Source organism: Canis aureus, chromosome 3 (genome assembly GCF_053574225.1).
Source record: "Canis aureus isolate CA01 chromosome 3, VMU_Caureus_v.1.0, whole genome shotgun sequence".
Lineage (NCBI taxonomy): Eukaryota > Metazoa > Chordata > Mammalia > Carnivora > Canidae > Canis > Canis aureus.
Window position 1 is genome coordinate 50,282,684 of NC_135613.1, and position 15,204 is coordinate 50,297,887.

General features: G+C 53.8%; 1 protein-coding gene across 2 annotated transcripts in view; it reads left to right on the forward strand.

Annotated features, from left to right (window-relative positions):
- The first annotated feature begins 885 nt into the window (after positions 1-885).
- PMP22 (peripheral myelin protein 22) overlaps positions 886-15,204 on the forward strand; it is a 32,225-nt gene continuing 17,906 nt past the window's right edge. Inside the window, exons 1-3 of one of the 2 annotated variants that reach the window (XM_077892575.1) lie at positions 886-1,074; positions 5,369-5,480; positions 6,966-7,065. In XM_077892575.1, coding sequence (XP_077748701.1) covers positions 5,403-5,480; positions 6,966-7,065 — 178 coding nt within the window. In that variant the 5' untranslated portion in view covers positions 886-1,074; positions 5,369-5,402. Of the gene's footprint in view, positions 1,075-3,568; positions 3,736-5,368; positions 5,481-6,965; positions 7,066-15,204 lie in introns of those variants that run through there. The other variant, XM_077892574.1, reaches the window with a different exon arrangement.

Sequence of the window (15,204 nt, forward strand, 5' to 3'; positions counted from 1 at the left end):
AATGAGCCCCAAGGCTGGGTCAGGCTGTTCTACTGGGCCTGAAAGATCCTGGCTTGTAGCAGAATAAGGAGAGGGCCTTTGGGACCCCCTTCTGATCACAAAGCCCAATAAAACATAAAGTGTTTGTGACAGAGAAAGACTTCCCCAAACTCTACAGAGCAGTACAGATTGGCACCCCTGACATAAGAGGTGGGGGAAGGTGCCAGAATTCCAAGAGACTCCTTCAGTAAAACCAAGTGCCCTTGTCTTGGGGTTTCTACCCAGGAGAACTTGCTGGAGATGGAGGACCCTTTCTGAGAGCTTGAAGGTGCAGAGAGTGCAAGGAGCCTGAAGAAGGCGGTACTTGAGTTCATCTACTACCCCATAGCTTTCCAACTGCTCTCCAGGCCTGTTCCGCCTGACAGGTTGGAATGTCTTCAACAGAGGCTTGTTTACTTGAATTGGATCATGGCTTGAAGGTCAATGTGATCTGTGCAATGTTTGAACTTCTCAAAATGATGATGTCGACTAAAAATGAGACTTAAGCTGTATGTAACACATATGACAGTACACACTCAGACCTTTCACATGGTGTATTTCCTCCTTGAGGAACTCCCTGGAGGGGGGGAGAGGAGGGACACTGGTTGCTGGGGCCGCTCTGCTGTCCCACAGCCTGGCACCGCAGCGGGACTAGGGTTGCCTTCCCAGGTTGTGGGCAAACCCAAAAGGCCTCTCCCTGTTCACCCCAGGTTTTCTATACCCTGGAGCGCCTCTTGGGATCACTGTGCTCTGGCAAGTACAAAAAGCTGGGTGCTGTCTCTTTAAGTAGTAGAGGCTGAGAAGCTCTCAGGCCACCATGACATATCCCAGCATTGGACCAGCCCCTGAATAAACTGGAAAGACGCCTGGTCTGGCTTCAGTTACAGGGAGCACCAACAGGGAACATCTCAGGGAGCCTGGTTGGAAGCAGTGGGGCTCACAGTCTGCCAGCTGCTGGTCTCTCTGCCGCCCTGTGGGGAGGGCCTTGCCGTGGCATCCCTTGTGTTTGACTGCAAGGAAATCCGCCTGGAGGAAGGGGTTACACCGTTTGGCCCGGTGAGTTTTCTTGGCAAATCGTCCCCCTGCATAGTGAGTGTATGCTTATGTTTCTTGGAGAGGTGCCCGGTCCCCCACCCCCTGCAAACCACCACTGGAAGGGATTGCAGTGGAGACAGTGCTCTGTGTTGCAACCGACAGAGTTGGAGCATTTTTTTTTTAATCCTTGATTAAGAGCTGGCTATATACTGGCTGGGGAGGTGAGAAGGACTATCTGAGAGCAACTAGAAACCCCAGCACATCCAGGTTTGAAGGGAGCAAGGGGACCCGATGCTATTTCCCTGATGGGAGACAGCTCTGCATGCACAGCTGGCAGGGGACGTAGGCTTGGGAAGCAGGTCAGGGAGAAGCTTCCACCTGTAGCAAAGCCCTGGTTGGGCCCTGGGTGTGGCCAAGCCTGGTGGACCCTTCCCTGGGCAGTGTTTCTTTTCCTATCCTGGGAATCGGGCAGGTGGGAGACATGGGCAAGGCAGTAAGGGCTGAACCAAAGGGTTTAGGTTCCCGTGTCCAAAAGTCACAGCACGGTGTGACCTGCTCATTGACTAAAATATTGGGTTCATGGGAGAGGAAGAAACAAGCTGTGCTTTACAATGTGTGTGCTTTTCTGGAGGTAGATACCTCATTAAAAAGTTACTTGGAACAGAAAGAAAGGAAGAGAAAGAAAATCCTGAGTTAAATATGCTAATATTTGTAAAGTGCTTAGAATAGTTCTGGGGACACAGTGACCACATAAACGTTGGCTAAATAAATAAAAGTCTGAATGGCATAAAGTGAGGCCATAATTCCTGGGGGCAGCCTTGACCTATAAAATGACCCAGGAAAAAAATAAAATGACCCAGGAGGAGAGGCTATACTGCCGTTGCTCTGGCTGGTTGTTCTATTGGCATATGCACTTCCGACCGGTGCGATTTCTAAGCTATTTTAGCTGGGGGTGGAGGGGTGGGGGGTGTCGGCCTTGCCTTGAGGGCTAAAGGTTATACAATAATAACTGGTGACAATTTACTGGCTCCTGGTCCCTATGTTCTAGACACTGTGCTAACAGCTTCACACACTTCGGCCCCTTTACTCACTACCATAAAACAGGCATTACCAGTCCTGCCTGCAGACCAAAAAAATGGAAGCTCATGGAACTTTAGCTACTCACTCAAATTCACAACCCTGAGGAACCAGGTGTGTCTGAGTCCAGAGCCAGAGGTCCCATTGGCATTGCCCCACCCCACCTCTCCCAGACTGTGTGTCAAGTCCTGCTAAAGTGCCTGCCACACCACGGGCATTGAATCAAACTTTTACATGTCATCTTCTTTGTAATCTGATAATAGAATTATCAGAAGAATCTTTCTGAATCTTTAAAAGACAGCTGTTCGAAGAATCCTTCAGATAATGTACTTAAAGAGAAGAATATGCAATGGGGCTGCCCTAAGCAGCTACTTTGAGGAGTAAAATCGTATGGAACCGTTTGAATCATTTAGAGCGATAGGGTTTTATGACACAGGACACTCGCAGGAGGGGTGTGTGCGCCAAGTGCTGCATTAGTAAGCAAAGGCATTTAAAGCCCACGTTAGGGCTCCCTGTTTGTGCATCAAGGCTCCCGCATCCTGGTATCTGGGTCCACCTGCACCACGCCCAGAAGGGCTCGCCTCTCTCTCTGGACGCTGGGTGGACCGCGTTCAGGCGACTATGAATCAGCGGATTTCCCTGGCTGTTCTACCCCCACCTCCAATGGCCAACTCCCCACCCAGTGGCCCGGTCGCCAGCGGAGGCTGGGAGCCAGGCCAGGTCGACTTCGTCTGGAGCTTACCGGGTTGTGGTCCGGTTCTGCCCAGGCTAGGAGCACCCAGACCCCCCGGGGGGACGCTGTTCCGTAGTCCACGGGGCTCTCCCTCCTCCCGCTAATCCTCACCCAAGCAGGCCCCGCAGGTGGGTCCCCTGGAGTCCTGGGAACCCGGCTCACGGCCTAGGCGCAGGCACTGACAGCGCAGCGCGGGCGCGGCCCAGGTGCGCCCCCGGCTGAAACGCCAGGGCAGGCCAGGACCCGAGAGGACAGGGGCGTCCTCCTGCCCTTAAGTGCCAGCTCCCCAGCTCCCCCCTACCCGGACGAGAGGAATCCAGGCTCGGCCCCCGCGTGGGCGCAGTCCGCGTGCGTGCGCCCCCCAAGCCCAGCGCCCGGCACCGGCGGAGGCGACCCCGGGAGGGCTTTTCCCTCGTGGCCGAGGGGGCGGGAGGGGGGAGGGAGGCCAGTTTATTGGCCAGCCCTTGGTCTCCAGGAACTCGGGGAGCCAGAGGAAGCGGAGGTGACAAAGCTCAGCTGCCGCTAGTTTGGAGTAAAAGTCGCCGCAGCGGTTTTGCAGAGATCGACTTTCTCCCGGGGCGGACTGAAGGCCGAGTAACTGTCGCCTGGCCTCCCCCCCTCCCTCCTGCCCTCTCTCCTCCCTGAGGCCCGCCCCCCTGCACACGCTGACCCAGGGACACACCCTGTTGCAGCGACGCAGACAGGGCGTTGCTCCCGTTAAAGGGGAACGCCGGGAGCCTCCCTCTGGCCCCTCGCTTCGCGCGCGCAGCCGGGCAGCGCAGGAGTCTTCGGGGACGCCAGCAGCCGAGCAAACGCACCGAGTTTGTGCCAGAGGCCACTTGGAGGATCGGGGACCGCTATCCCTTTGGGCTGTAAGTGCTTTGGTAGGCAGGGTGGAGGAGATGGAGGAGAAACGGGGGCATCGTGGGCATCTTCCGTCGATGGTGCCAGAAAGCGCGGGGCAGGCGCGGGTTTTGGGTTGGCCAGGTCTCCCCGCTGTTTTTCCGAGCTCAGACACAGACAGACCGCGATCTGTCTCGAATAGTTCTTACGGGGCTTCTAGGGACACGGTGCGGCCTGCCTCATGGTCCATAAGTCGTAAGGGCGCGCGGGTGGTGGTGTCTGGATGTGGAGCAGGGGCTGAGCGGTTTTCTTCTCATTGGAGAGGCGCCTACTTGGGGACTCATTGGCAAAGCGGTCCCTGCGGTGGACCCCGGGGAGGGGGCGCTACGGGACTCCCGTGGACCCCCAACTTCTGCTCACATACCCTAGCCCCGATTATCCTTCTCGTGTCCCTCCCCGGCTCTAGGAGCCCCTGGATTTAATTTAAACCTTCTGGGAGACATCAGAGAACCTTATTTCTTCCCGTTGAATGTTTTGCTTATGCAGCGCAACGGAGGGGCCCGGCATATCGGGTACTTTTTAAATTAAAACTGAGTTATTGAAACGTCGTCTCCCTGGCCCAAGGCCTTGTACTGAAACGCCCCCTCAAGAGCAGCAGGGTTTTCGGAGCCACACGTATCCGCCTAACGGGTCACGCGGGTCTTCAGTTCCCCCAAGGACTGTAAAATGAGGGGCTAGGACGGCAGGAGGGGCTAGCCGAGGAGGGAGGACGCCCTGCCGGCCCTGGCGGGCTGCGGTCCCTTCGCACCCGACGTCTGGCCCCCTCCGTGCAGGCTTCTGGGCGCGCGTCCCGGCGCGCCGAGGCTGGAGCTGGACCGGGTTGCGTCTTGGCTGTGCGTGCCGGGGAGGGGGCGGGGGGCAGCCGGGACCCCGGCGAACCGCCCAGGGCCCAGCCCGGGGAGGGGAGCGCAGGGCCCGGCCCACGGGGGCCGCCGGGGACGCGCGCGGTGGGCGGCAAGCGGGGGACCCGGCCACTCTCCGGCGGCGGCTCTTTCCTGCCCGCGCGCCCCGGGCTGTGCGCCTCCTCTCCCGAGGGCCAGGACGGCGCCCCCGCGCTGGCCCGACCGGGTGGGAGCTCGGGAGCTAACGGAGTGCGGAGCGCAGCGGGTGTGGGAAACCAGCTCCCAGCCGCGCTCTCCCTGGCCGGTGCCGCCGGGTCCCCAGGCCTCGGGCAGAAATCCGGGCGCCTGCCTCCTGCCCCCTACCCGCCCCCCCACCTCGGTAGAGGAAGGGGGCACCCTGCCCGCCTCCTGCCCCCTTCCCCACGCGGGGCTGTGCCCGGAGGCAACCCGGGTGGGTGGAGGTGTGCGGTGGCCTCCGCCCGGCTGCCGGGAACGCCCCTCCTCCTGGGGTGACTTAGACGTGCGTGCGTACCCCTTGTTCTGTTCCCCAAGCGGGGGCTGTGGGGTGGCGGGCGGCTGCGGGCGGGGATGCTGCGGTCGGCTGCTGCCCTCTCTCGGCCGGCGCCCGGCGGCGGCGGTGGCGGGCGGGCGGGCGCGGCGCCAGGCCCCTGCATTCCGCGGGCGCGGGGACCCGCCCCCCGCGCTCCTCCTCCGCGGCTCGCCCGGCCTCACGCCCCGCTCGGGCTCCGTGTCCCCGCAGGCAGGACCTCCGCTGAGCACCACTCGCCGCCAGAATGCTCCTGCTGTTGCTGGGTATCATCGTCCTCCACGTCGCCGTGCTGGTGCTGCTGTTCGTCTCCACGATCGTCAGCGTGAGTGGCGGGCGGGGCACCCCGGCCCCCCAACACCCCCTAGCCCGGGGCTCGGCCTCCCGGAGGCAGGTCCAGCGGCGCCTGCCTCGCCCTCAGCGCCCGGTCGTTATTTGCAGACAACGTCAAGTCTCAGACGTCGTCCCGGGGCGTCTTCGCAGTTTCTGGCAGTCTGCCCCCTTTCAGTTGTTTTGAGAAAACCCAAGCAGATTCATGGGGTAGGAAGGAAGCAATCGCCGCGCTAGGTCAGCTGCGCAGGCCTCCCCGTGTGCCAAATAATTTCAGAACAGAGCCAGGGTTCCCCGACTTCCATTTGATGAGATTAGCTTAGCGTTTACTCCCCCCCCCACACCCCCCGCTGTAGATTCGTGGAGGAAGGAAGCAGAGTATTTATGAAGTTTTGTTTTTCTCCACGTGTCATACATAGGTCAGATGGGTGACTTGGTTCATAAAACACCCTGGAGGGCTGGAGATTGAAAAGTTAAAATGGGTTCTTCCAGAAAAGAGTTCACAGCCCCCTGTTCTGTTTTATGATGTGGACACAGCACCTTCCACCATCAGATAAGCCTCCACTATAGGAACAGGTCATCAGGGTCTCTTGGGTCACAGAGACTTCAAACATTAAGCACCTTAGTTTTTTTTTTTAAGATTTTATTTATTTGTTCATGAGAGAAAGAAAGAGAGGCAGAGACATAGGCAGAGGGAGAAGCAGGCTCCCCGTGGGGAGCCCCATATGGGACTTGATCCCAGGACCCCAGGATCACCAGGACCCCAGGACCACGCCCTGAATGGAAGGCAATCACTCATCCACTGAGCCAGCCAGGCATCCCAAGCACCTTAAATTTGAAACTTCCTTCCTTGGCTGTGAGGATGAGCACAGACTCAGGCTGTCTTGTGGCTCTGGCTTTAACTTTTTAATATAAGGCAAGTCCCAGGCATGATTTTCCCGTGCCTTTCAAAGGATGAGAGATAATTATGTCAGAACGAGAAATATTGATGTTGGGGACTTGTGGATTGTTCTATCATTTATAAGCACCTTTACAACATCTTAAAGACTCTTATCGGATTAATAGGAATAATAATAGGTAAGGAGATGGGCTCAGAGAGGTGGGACAGACACTCAGGGGATCCAGGACAAGAGCTGGCTCCCATGCAGGTGCCGTGGGCCGAGGCCGTGGCTCCTGTCGGAGTACATACTTCTGCACGTACTAGCTGACGCGTGCATGCTATTTTTCTAATGACAGTGTGCTTTCTACTTGTAAACCCTGGGGCTCCCCGCAACACCATGTCTGAGCCAGCCCACCACGTCTCTCCTTTCTCCAGCATAACTGTGACCTCTGGCCAGGCCATACTGGGCAGGACAGGGCAGGGCAGGGCAGGGCAGGGCAGGGGCAGGCTGGCTAGATGAGTGGAGGAGGCTGCTCTTACCTCCCCCTTCCTTGGTTCCTCACCGGGCTCGTCTGACTTAAGATGTCTGGTTCTTTCTAGCAATGGGTCGTGGGCAATGGACACGCCACTGACCTCTGGCAGAACTGTAGCACGTCCTCGGCAGGCAACGTCCACCACTGTCACTCATCATCAGCAAACGGTGAGACTGGCTTTTTGCTCTACACGCTTGCCCTTGTCTGTTGGTGCCATGTTTCTCAGTCCAGACCTGGAAACGCTTGTTCTTGGAAGACACGGCTCCAAAGTCGTCGCTGGGGTGGGGCGCAGAATGCAACAGGGGACCAGGAATCCAAGACAAGATGAGAGGAACAGAAGTTGGGCTGGTTAAGCCAAGACCCTGGGTATTTACTGTACATCATCTGTATTTGGGAAGATGCCCTGGAGTGCCCTCTTGTCACTTGGTGTGATGCTTCCTGTGTGCAAAGAAATGCAGACACAGATAAGCAAGCAGTCAAGGTGGCACAGTGGCAAGACTTTAGGCAGACCCCAGTCGGACTTTGGATCCAACTGGCATCTTTGCTTTGGTAGCTGTCTCTATCCAGAAATGTCCTGTTTCAGTGACAGTCCCAAGGGTGGTTGGGCCAGCTTTTGATCCCACATTTACAAGACTGCTTTTCTAAGTGGTGGGCCTCCCTGGTGCCATTTAGCATCAAAACTTTTGAGTGTTTCCTTGTGGCAAGACAGGAACTTGAAGCTATTGGGAGAATGTTAGCTGAGCCCAGGAGGGCCCTTCATCCATAGGATTGTGTTCCTTCCTCTGTCCTCAGCACCATTGCTTGTGATACTTGAAACCAGGCTTACTTGGATCCAAGTTAAGGGGATAATTGGCAGTGAAGCACCCACTAGAGATCTCAAGTACTCAGAGAGAGCAGTCCTCAGCAGGGAGCCCTGTGTCTTTGGATGTGGAGAGGGCAAGGAAGGAGGGTGCCTCTTTTGGGTGGCCAGGTGCTGTTTAGTGGCTTCTAAATGGAAGGAGCCACTATGGAAGGAGCTGTAGTGCTTGGTGTTGAGGACATAGTGGGGTTGGCTTGGCATGGTCTCCTGTTTCAAAGCATCTATCCTCAGCCTGGAGAGGGGAGTAGCTTTAGGACGTACAGAGCTTTCTTGTCATCCTGGGTTTTAAAAGACCAATAAAATACGGACGGCCTGCCTTGTTGCTAAAGGAGGTGCTCATGATCCAGTATTTCTTTTTTATTTTTAAAGATTTTATTTATTTATTCATGAGAGACACAGAGAGAGAGGCAGGGACACAGGCAGAGGGAGAAGCAGGCTCCCTGTGGGGAGTCCGATGTGGGACTTGATCCCGGGACCCCAGGATGACAACCTGAGCCAAAGGCAGAGGCTCAACTACTGAGCCACCCAGGTGCCCCCCTATCCAGTATTTCTGTTGAAGATGCTACAACCAGTGAGAGAGAGCAGCTTCGATCCAGCACAGTAAAGCAGTGAAGGGGCCCTCCATTCTGGCTTCCCACAGTGCAGTTTCTTTGCTGGGCTTTGCCTCCTGTGGGTTCCACACACAAGCTGTCACTGAAGCATTACAAACCGAGCCTCTTGAACCTCAGTATAAAGAGAAACTTCTAGAATAGCTATTGGGAGCTTATGTGGGGAGGAGAGGCAAGGAGTAGAAAACCGTACTTAATGTCGTCACTTTTCTGGGCCTCAAAAAAAGAAAGGCCTCCGTCCTTACCGAAGCAAGCAGTCCCAAATCTTTCCTCTGAGTGCGTGAGAGATGCTGCATTGAAAACATCCTCGAGGTGGCACCATGAGTTTGCACGGTGAGCTGGCAAATGGAATGAAGCACTCATGCCTGCGGGAGAACAAGGCCGGAGCCCTGCCTGGCCCCAAAGCCACAGCATCCGGTGCGCCCCCCCCCGCCCCCCCCTTCAGGGTCTGGCTCAAGTTCCCTGAAGCCTCAGGATGGGAGGCGCCCCGCTCGCTGCTGACACCTGGTGGTCACAAGTGGTGACCGGGCCCCAGAGGGTGAGCGGCTTTCCCTGAGGCCAGCGGCAGTGTCCACAGTCACCCTTCCCTAGAGGCGTTTGGCCACATGAGGTTGGGGCCGAATCCTGGACTCTTAGGTCCGGAGGGGACAGAGGAGCAGCCGTCTGAGTTGTGCTCAAACCGTGTATCCGAAGGAGAGTGGTCCTCAGGTCGGGGTCTGTGACCCTTCTTGCCGCACCTGCCGTGGTTGTGTCGGGCTGTTCTTGGGCCAGCAGCCCATCTCAAAGAGGCACCAGTGTCACTTGCATCAGGAAACTTCTCATCTTTCAACTGGCTCTTTATGCGCCAAGCTCATTCCTTGGGTTCCTTGACAATGACTTTGGGGTTTTTCTTGTTGCTCAGCGAGGTGGGGGGCGGACCCTGGAGCGTGGGGTCTCCCTCCTCCACATCTGCTTTCTCTGATGTGTTGAGGGAATCTGGACACGCCCTTAAGTAAGCTGGGTTGGTTTGGATTCGGGCTTCTTCTAAGTTAGAAGTTTCCATGGAAGCTTCTCCAGTAGCTGTTGACCTTGCCGACATCTCCCTGGTGGGTCAGCGTGAGCTGCGATGTCAGATCTGATAGAGGGGAATCCTCTGGACCTCCTCCACCTTGCTGATCCGGTTGACCAATTTCCGTGGCGAACAGTAGACGCAAAAACATATAATTACAAAATGAGATGGTCTTTACGAATGAACTATCTTAAGTCGGGAGCCACTTCCCTTGGTCCGTGAGTTTGCTCTCAGGATGTTCCAAACACACTTTTTATTGAAGGTATCCAAGTAATTCTTTACTGATACTGATTTGCAAAGAGCACGTTACAGGTGTGTCTGGTGAACATAGGTTGGTTGATCTGACTTGCTGTTTTTTTCCTGAAGGGGCTTGTGTTTGTAAGTTTGTGGGGCCAGGGCTTGGTCCCCCTCCAGGGGTCATTGTGGCCTTTGTCATCTCTATGAACAGTGACCCTCACCTCATGGTGGTCAAACAGCTGTGGTACATAGTTTGAAAGAGATGTCACATCTTTCCCTCTTGCTACCTCTTGATACTGGAAGTGGTTTCAGATTTCTTACTAGCCGCCCTCAATCCTGCCTGCCTTCTTGTTTTCTCAATTTATTTGCTGGTTCCCGAGCCTCTTTGAGGAGCCAGGGGATAAGTGCGGAGGGATGAATCACTGTGAAGGCAGTGTAGGCCAGATGCCCAAGGAGTGGGGGCAGGCAGGCAGCGCCAGAGTTCAGGGGAGGAAGTGGAAGGGAGGTCTCGTGTGGGAGGTGGAATTTGATCCATCCTCCAGAGGATGGGCAGGATTTAAATAAATACAGGCAAGGAGGAGGATATTCCCTATCAAGGCAATGACGTGACCAACAGCAAGGGGACTGCGATGCCAGGGACGTGTTGGGCCAGTCGGCTAATATTCTGGTTAGGATTAAGACTGAATGCATATAACAGAACATCTTCAAGGGGCAGTGGCTTAAATAAGATAATTTATGGCACTCGTATGAAGTTGTCAGAGACCCAGGCACTTTCTAGCTCATTTCTTTGCCATCCCTTGGATTTGGTCCTCATCCTCATGGACAAAAGGGCTGCTGGGGCACCAGCCATCTCATCCACACTTCAGGCAATAGGGTGGAGAAGAGAGGAGAAGAAATGTGTGCCCTTCCCTTTTTATGAAATGTCTCCAGATAGACCACACACTTCTGCCTCTGTCTTGTACAGGAACTTAGTCACACGGCCACACCTTTTAACAAGGGAGGCTGAGAATGTAGTCATTTGGCTTTGTAAGAAACATGGCTTCTTAATTCCTAGAAATTTAATAGTGAGCACCTCCCAGTAAGCCTGGCTTGAAACACCACCCCACTGTTCTGGTTGGGATCTTTGTTATTTTTCTTCCAGCCTAGACTTCTCTTGTGAATTCCAGACTTGCATATCCAGCTACCTTCTAAACATTTCCACGGGGCTGTCTCATGGGCATCCCCAAACCAGTCCGTGTCTTCCACCGAACCCCACCTCTCTGACAGGGTTTAGGATTTTAGTGAATGCTGCTAATGTCTGCATGCATTTCGTCCTTGCTCCTCAGTGCCATCATAGGGCAACCCCCGGCCATTGGCCATTCCCTTGTGGGTCGCCATACCTTGCAGGACTTATCAGAGCCCCGGAGGCAGCCCCTGAACTCCCCACCTTTCTCTTCTTTATTTGTGACTTGCTTTTCTTTTTTTTTCTTTTTTAAGATTTTATTTATTTATTCACGAGAGACATAGAGAGAGAGAGACAGAGAGAGAGAGAGAGAGGCAGAGACACAGGCAGAGGGAGAAGCAGGCTCCATGCAGGGAGCCTGACGTGGGACTTGATCCGGGGTCTCCAGGACCACACCCTGGGCTGAAGGCCGGCACTAAACCACTGAGCCACCCAGGCTGCCCTGTGACTTGCTTTTCATACTGAATCCAGGTTGATATTTTTATTTTATTTATTTATTTATTTTTTAAGATTTTATTTATTTATTCATGAGAGACACACAAAGAGAGAAAGAGTCAGAGACACAGGCAGAGGGAGAAGCAGGCTCCATGCAGAGAGCCCGATGTGGGACTCGATCCTGGGACTCCAGGATCATGCCGTGGGCCAAAGGCAGGTGCTAAACCTCTGAGCCACCCAGGGATCCCCAGGGTGATATTTTTAAAAACCCAAAGCCAGTCCTTGGACTCTGGGCTTGAAGCATTTTAGAGTCCCTGCCTTGGTCTCAGTCTTCAGATGAAGATCTTTACCAAATTGCATAGGAATCTACCTGAATGATCTGTTCCCATGAACCCTCATCTCCCATCTCTTCTCCCCCATCATCTTGGAACTCTAGCCTCCTCTTACTTCCTTGACCATGAACTTCCCATCCCAAGGTCCTCCCCTCCCCCTTTCTCCCTTCTCCTGTTCTTTGGTGCACAGCTACTCATGGATGCCTACCAGGACTAGATACTGTTATACACGCCCAGGATACAAGAGTGAACAAGAGCTTGCATTTCACCGGGCGATAAAAACAGCCAAAGAACATGGATAATTTGGGGCCAAGGATGGGAAGTGCAGAGAGAGTGAGACAGGGTAATGTGTAATGAGGGCCGGGGCTGGGGGTGGGAGGCTTCTTGTCGGATTGACCCCTTGAGGATGACCGGGAGGCATCCATCTGTACATCTGGGGCAGGTTCCAGGCAGAGGGGCCACTCAATGCAGGCCTCAGGGCAGGGGAGGGGCCTGGCAGCGAGGAGGGCTGGAGGGCAGGCCAGAGCGTGGGAAGACAGAGGCCGAGGGGCAGAAGAGTAGGCCTGTCTATAGGTCCTTCTAGAGCCTAGTAGGCAGTTGGTGCATACAGGTGCATTTCTACTTTTTCTGATCTCATTTAGACTGGCTGGATTGATTGATTTATTGATTGATTGATTGATTTAAAGATTTATTTATTTATTTGAGAGAGAGAGCACACAGAGGGAGAAGTAGTTCCCCTCTGAACAGGGAGCCCAATGCGGGGCTAGATCCCAGGACCCTGGGATCATGACCTGAGCTGAAGGCAGAGGCTCAACCAACCCAGCCGCCCGGGCACCCAGACCTGCTATGTTTTATATGCATCTTTCAGCTGTCCGTTTTACTCCAAGTTGGAGTGGCAGCCCGGATCATTTAGGGGGCGGAACATATGAGACATCTTTGGTAGTAGAAATGCACTGATGACTGTCTGGTGATTGTCCTGAGACGTGGGATTCTTATCACTTTCATCATTGCTTGCCCTTCCTCCACCATCGTGCTCATCTTCTTCGTTGGGATTTTTTATTTTCATAGAAAATCCCCTAGGAATCTACCTGTTTCACATCTAATTTTCCATATAGCCATAATGTTATTTCCTGATAGGAAATTAGTATCGGGTAACACATAGGTTCTCTCTGCCTTGAGTAGGACAGTGGAGCCTCGAGGTACAACAGACAGGCCCGTGGGGCAGCATCCACACGAGCAGACATCCATCCAGAGACAGATGAGGCCAGTTCCTGGAGCCTTGGTTTTCGAACTAATAAGATCTGAGCAGCTCTAGTTGGGATCTGGGGAGTCGGGGTGGATGCACTGAACCTTCTCCCTAAGTCCTGGAAGCCTTTACACAGTGAGTGAGTTTAAAATCTACCGACCCAGAAGGTTCCACAAGACCTGTGCCTTGCATTGACCCAACTAATGTTTTTTGTTTTGAATTCTCCAGAGTCTGCACATTTTAGGTCCAAATACACACATGCATTCTCCCACTTTTTGTTTTATCTACGTGGACCTGGTGGGTAGCCGAGTGGGTCGGAGTATTGGACTCAGGCCCTGGGCTGCTTGGGACCCCAGGCGCTGGACAGGCCCAGCCCTGACCTTGCCTGCCCCTTTGCTTGGCCTGGTCTTCATTGGGTTCACAGACTCCATCTTTCATAAAACCTGTCTCCTGTGCCCTGCCCCCACTGAAAAAGTTCTCCTTTGTCTCAGAAGAGAGCTCACAAACTTTTTCATACCGAGGTGTCCACACATAAAATGTGTATGTTCTTGAATTCTCTTCATTTTAAAAGAGAGGGCCCATGCTGAACACGAAAGCATGAAGGAAAAAACAAGGCCCTCCTCCAGTCTGTCCCCAGAACATACAGGGCCACCTCTCATGTCTGAGGGCAGCTGCACACATGCACCCCCATTTCCCAGTGACGCCAGGCAGGTCTGCTGTGCCAGAGTGTGGGCTAGAGCCAGGATCCCAAGCCAAGAAAATGAGCAGTTGATGCTTTTTCTTTCTGTTCTAAGCAACAATGGCAACAACAAATTCATGGCAATCAGGTTGTGGGCAGCATGAGACTGACGCTTTGGATTGAAAATTAGAGAAATATAAAGCTTGCCAATCTCGGGAGCCCCTAGCTTGAGCCTCAGCGGTCAGTTGTTGTCTGTGTCTTCCAAGATTCCAGATTTCTCTCTCTTTTTTAAATCCATTTGGTGGCATTGTCATTTCGGCAAGGACATCAGACCATTTCCTCCTCTGTGGCTCAGCTCTTGGTCAGGCTTTAGAGAACACAGGAGGCCCTCTGCATTTATGAGTTCATGTTTTGCAATTTAAAATCTCCGTTGCTCTCTGGGCCAACCCACAATCTCTATCCAAGTGATGGCTCTTGATTTTACAGGCCCTTGTGGGTTTGCTGAGGCCCTGGCGGGCGAGGGAGGCACAGAGGATGGGATGTGGTGTCATAATGCTAATGTTTCAACCCGCAGAGTTTCTCATCAGATGCCAACATCCAGGAGTTAATTCTGAACGCTTGTTCAAACCTGAGTCTCAACCACATGGCCCTTGAAGCTCAGTCTTTGCTTTTTCAAAGAATTTCCGTTTCCAGGGTTCCAACAGAGTCAAGAAAGCACCTCTTATATTTCAGGAGTGGGGATTGGCCATAATGCGGCCCAAGGTTGTGGGCGTTGGTTTTTCAGAGCTTGAGAGAAGGATGTCTGGCATGAAGCCTCCTGAGTGTTCTCCACGGGCACACACATAGACTCTCAATGTTGGTAGGGGTATGGGCGTGTCATCAGGTCCATCCCTCTCCTGCCACATCTGAGCTGATGCCCTCCTTCTTCACTGTGCCCACCCCATGTTTATCCTCCTAGTGATGGGGAACTCACTACCTTTAAAGAGGGCCTCCCATTTTCGAAGAGCTAATAGCACAGTCCTTTCGTTTATATTCCTTAAATATGTTGAGTGCATCTGATGTACCAGGCACTGCTCCACAAGCTGACCACACAGAGCCAAACCAGAAAGACCCAGCCTTTGCTCTAGTGGGGCTCACGGTTACTTGGTGGAGACAAGGATATACAAAAAATACTCAAATGTAGGCAGTGGAAAAGACTCTGCAGGAAACAGGGAGATGACATGGAAAGTCACCATATTGGGGGGAGCCAGTTATGGAAGGTGTCTTCCTTCTTTCCCTGTCTTATGGATGGAGATGGGAGGGATCCATCCTGTAATGAAAAGAGGCCAGTGTGGCTGAGTGTGCTGGCTGGAGGAAGGGGTATAAGATGTAAGGTGAGGTTTGAGGGGTTTGGGGCCAGATTGCAAGGCTTTGGACTGAGGAGGATGATCAGGACACCGTGAAGGGTTTTAAGCAGAAGAGTGGATGATTCCATCCATGTTTTGAGAGCTCATCTGGCTGTTATGTTGAGATTATGGAATGGGAGCAGAGCACTGGGATGTACAAGTTGGCAGCTCATGGCGGAGGCCTCCGCTAGACATCCAAATATGGGAGTCACTCATCCCTACGGGAGGGTGTTGTGTCTAGAGCTGAATGGTCTT